This window comes from Gekko japonicus, unplaced genomic scaffold (assembly GCF_001447785.1).
Source record: "Gekko japonicus isolate JY-2015 unplaced genomic scaffold, Gekko_japonicus_V1.1 scaffold131, whole genome shotgun sequence".
NCBI classification, from domain to species: Eukaryota; Metazoa; Chordata; class Lepidosauria; order Squamata; family Gekkonidae; genus Gekko; species Gekko japonicus.
This window is the reverse complement of record NW_015167061.1, coordinates 2,382,372-2,385,874: the sequence shown is the minus strand read 5'-3', so window position 1 is coordinate 2,385,874 and position 3,503 is coordinate 2,382,372. Positions and strand designations below refer to the sequence as shown.

The 3,503-nt window shown below is 62.0% G+C and overlaps 1 protein-coding gene across 1 annotated transcript in view; it reads right to left on the bottom strand.

Moving 5' to 3' along the window:
* HSPG2 (heparan sulfate proteoglycan 2) overlaps nt 1–3,503 on the bottom strand; it is a 99,810-nt gene that overhangs the window by 69,556 nt on the left and 26,751 nt on the right. The window contains exons 9-11 of the mRNA XM_015412569.1: nt 1,663–1,788; nt 1,374–1,511; nt 570–827 (exon numbers count right to left, since the gene is read on the bottom strand). Of these exons, the coding sequence (XP_015268055.1) occupies nt 570–827; nt 1,374–1,511; nt 1,663–1,788 (522 nt within the window). The remainder of the gene's footprint in view (nt 1–569; nt 828–1,373; nt 1,512–1,662; nt 1,789–3,503) is intronic.

Genomic DNA, 3,503 nt, shown 5'->3' with positions numbered 1-3,503 from the left:
CTTGGTCTGGGGCAAGTGATGCTCTGTATTCTTGGTGCTTGGGGGAGGGGCAACAGTGGGAGGGCTTCTAATGTCCTGGCCCCACTGGTGGACCTCCTGAGGGCACCTGGTATTTTTGGCCACTGTGTGAGGCAGAGTGTTGGACTGGATGGGCCTTTGGCCTGATCCAATATTGGCTTCTCTTATGTTCTTATAGGAACTCTTGGTCTGGGGCAGGTGATGCTCTGTGTGGTGGGGGGGGGGGGGGGGGGGCAGCAGTGGGAGGGCTTGTAGTGTCCTGGCCCTGCTTCTGGACCTCCTGGTGGCACCTGGTATTTGTGGCCATTGTGTGACACAGAAGAGTGTTGGCCTGGACGGGCCACTGGCCTGATCCACCACTGGCCTGATCCACCATTGGCTTCTCTTGTGCTCTCTTATGTTCAATCAGCACGCTGCCCCCCCTGCACAGTCCTTCCTCGGATCTGACCCAGTGCCACCTCCTCCTCCTCCTAGGGGTCCTCTGCCCTTCCCGGCCCAGATAACGGGGAGGGGGGGCCCAACCCCCCCCTCCCCCAGTGCAGAGTACCCACCACAGTTCAGCTCATCGCTGCCATCTTGGCAGTCTCTCTCGCCGTCACACAGGTAGTCCCGAGAGATGCACTGCTTGTTGGCGCAGACGGCCTCGTCCTTCCGGCAGGGGCGCCTCTCCGGGATCAGCAGGGGTTTGGAGGTGACCGTGCGGGCAGGAGTCGTGGCCGGCGGCCGGCGAGACGTGACTGGCAGGGTGGTGGCTGGAATCCGGGTGGTGGCTGGCCGTGGGGGAGTGGCGACCACTGGAGGGGTTATAACTAAGAGCAAACCCAGAGAGGGTCAACGGCAGGGACAGAGAGAATACGTTCGTGTGCTGAAGACGCGAGTGGGACAGAGGAGTTTCCGTGGGAGGAGACACAGAGAGCTGGGGGGGGGGGGGGTCTGGGGGGGGGGATCCAGCAGCCGCCTGCCACGGCAGAAGCCACGCGGCACGAGCAGTTGCCTCTTCCCCTGCCGTGGATAGCCCAGGCAAGCCCGGTCCTGTCAGATCTCGGAAGCTAAGCAGGGTCGACTCTCGCAAGTCCTTGGATGGGAGACCTCCTTGGAAGACCAGCACTCAGGAGGCGGGGGCAGGCTTTATGCAGCCACCTCTCTAAATGTCCTCCAGGCCCCCAGTAGGGGACAGTCACCAGAGGTCGCCATGACTTCCAGGAGCACGCACATGCACACGCACACACACACATGAAAAATACAAAGAAATACCCAAAAAAGAAGCAGTTGCCTCTTAAGTAGCTCCCCCCAATCCGAGAGGCGTTCCTGAAGGAATCCCCAGCCAGAAGAAAACGGCTTGACCCCCCCCTCCCCTCCTTCCTCATCACAGCCATCCTCGTCAGAGGCGTCCCCACAGTCGGGATGTCCGTCGCAGTGGGCAGCCAGGCGCACACATTCCCCGCTGTCGCAGGTGAACTCGTCGTGGGCACAATCCATGGGTGGGAGGTGAGCTGTTGAATAGGGGAGGGGCGGGGGAAGCTGAGCCCCAGGCACAACCCCCACCGGGGGCAGGGGCAGGGGGGGGCAAGAGAGGTGCCTGGAGCCTCTGCCGCTGCTCCTGTCCCTGCAGTGCCCCCAAGTCGCCCCACCCCGAATGCTCACCGCAGTCCAGCTCATCCGACATGTCCCGACAATCTGGGCGGCGGTCGCAGAGGAACTCCCTGGCCACGCACTCTCCGCTGCGGCACGCAAACTCCTCTTCGGTGCAGGCACGCACCACAGGGGTCACTGCAAGCAGAGGGGAGGGTCAAGGGTGGGGGGAGAAGACGGCCGCTCACCTCTCCCGCGGGCCTCCCCAGCCCCCAGTTTTTGGAGCAGGAATCTCTGAAACCCCCTCCCCACCAAAACCATGAGAGTCTTGCACCCGCTCCTGCTCTGCCGGCTGCAGCCTCCCCCTCTGCCTGGAGCGGTCACCCCCTCCCTCCAGCCCCATGGCACAGGGGCACAGGCAGCCACCAGCCACGGGGGAGACAGAGGCCTCGGCCATGCTGGCCACGCGCCACGCGGTTCAGGGTGGCAATCCCGAGCAGGGCGAGCCCAAAGCCCTCCCCGAGCCAGGCCTCCCCTCCCCCCCCCCGGATCACGTTTTGCCTTCAGTCCTTGCTCAGTGGCATCCCACCAGAGAGGGAACAGGAGACGACAGGGTCCCCTGGAGCAGAAGGGTGGAGAAAAACAAGCAGCTCCCACCCCCCCAAACCAGCCTGGTGCAGCTGGCTGTCAAGCAGAAGAAGAAGAGGAGATTGGATTTATACCCCATGGCCCTTCACTACCCGAAGGAATCTCAGAGCGGCTTGCAAACGCCTTTCCCTTCCCCTCCCCACAACAGACACCCTGTGAGGTGGCTGGGGCTGAGAGAGCTCTGACAGAAGCTGCTCTTTTTCAAGGACAGCTCTGACAGAACTACAGCTTGCCCAAGGTCATTCAGCCAGGTGCGAGTTGAGGAGTGGGGGAATCAAACCTGGTTCTCCCAGATTAGAGCCCGCGCACTTAACCACGACGCCAAGCTGGTACCAGCAGAGAGTCTGGGGCCTTCTTGAGGGTCTCAAGACCCATCTGCCTGCAGCAAAAGCCTTCCTGCAGAATTCTGTCGTCCCCCCATCCGCCCGGAGGGCAGAGATGACCAGAGCCCCCAGTCCTCAGGGACTGCCCCACTGCAAACAGCTCAGGAACAGCACTCCACGCGGCTGCAAACACAGGCTGGGCACTGCACACGGCATGATGGGGGGAGGGGTGCTGGCAAGGCAGTAGTGCTGGGCTGGAACACCCACAGCTCTGCCTACCTGGGGGAGACTGTCCCACCCCAGCACATTCCAGCAGCCCCAGAGCAGTCAGAGGAGGAGCAAGTGCGAAGGCTCAAGTGCACACGCACACGCACACAGCACAGCACAGCAAGAAGCGGGTCTTGCACAGAGACCCGGAGCTTCCCCTCCCATGAGAAGAAGAGGAGGAGGAGATTAGATTTATACCCCGCCCTTCATTCAGAGTCTCAGAGCGGCTTACAAACTCCTTTCCCTTCCCCTCCCCGCGACAGACGCCCTGCGAGGCAGGTGGGGGCTGAGAGAGCTCTTGACACAATCCGCTCTTTTTTCAGGACAGCTGTGCCAGAACTATGGCTTGCCCAAGGTCATCCGGCAGGTGCAAGTGGAGGAGTGGGGAATCGAACCCGGTTCTCCCAGATTAGAGTCCGCGCACGTAACCACGACACCAAACTGGCTCTTGGGGATGCGTGCACAGACCACAAGGCTGTGAGCACTGAAGCCCCTTCCCCGTGTGTGTGTGAGAAAGAGAGGAGACCCCTGAAATCTACCCAAGAGCAGAGGACGCTGCATCTTGGCTGCACGGACCCAACGACCCCCTCCTGCGGTCAGCCTCCGAGCACGAGCTGTCTGGAACCAGCAGCAGGAGCAGCAGAGTCCTGGCAGCAAGACCCAGCCTCCTCCCCC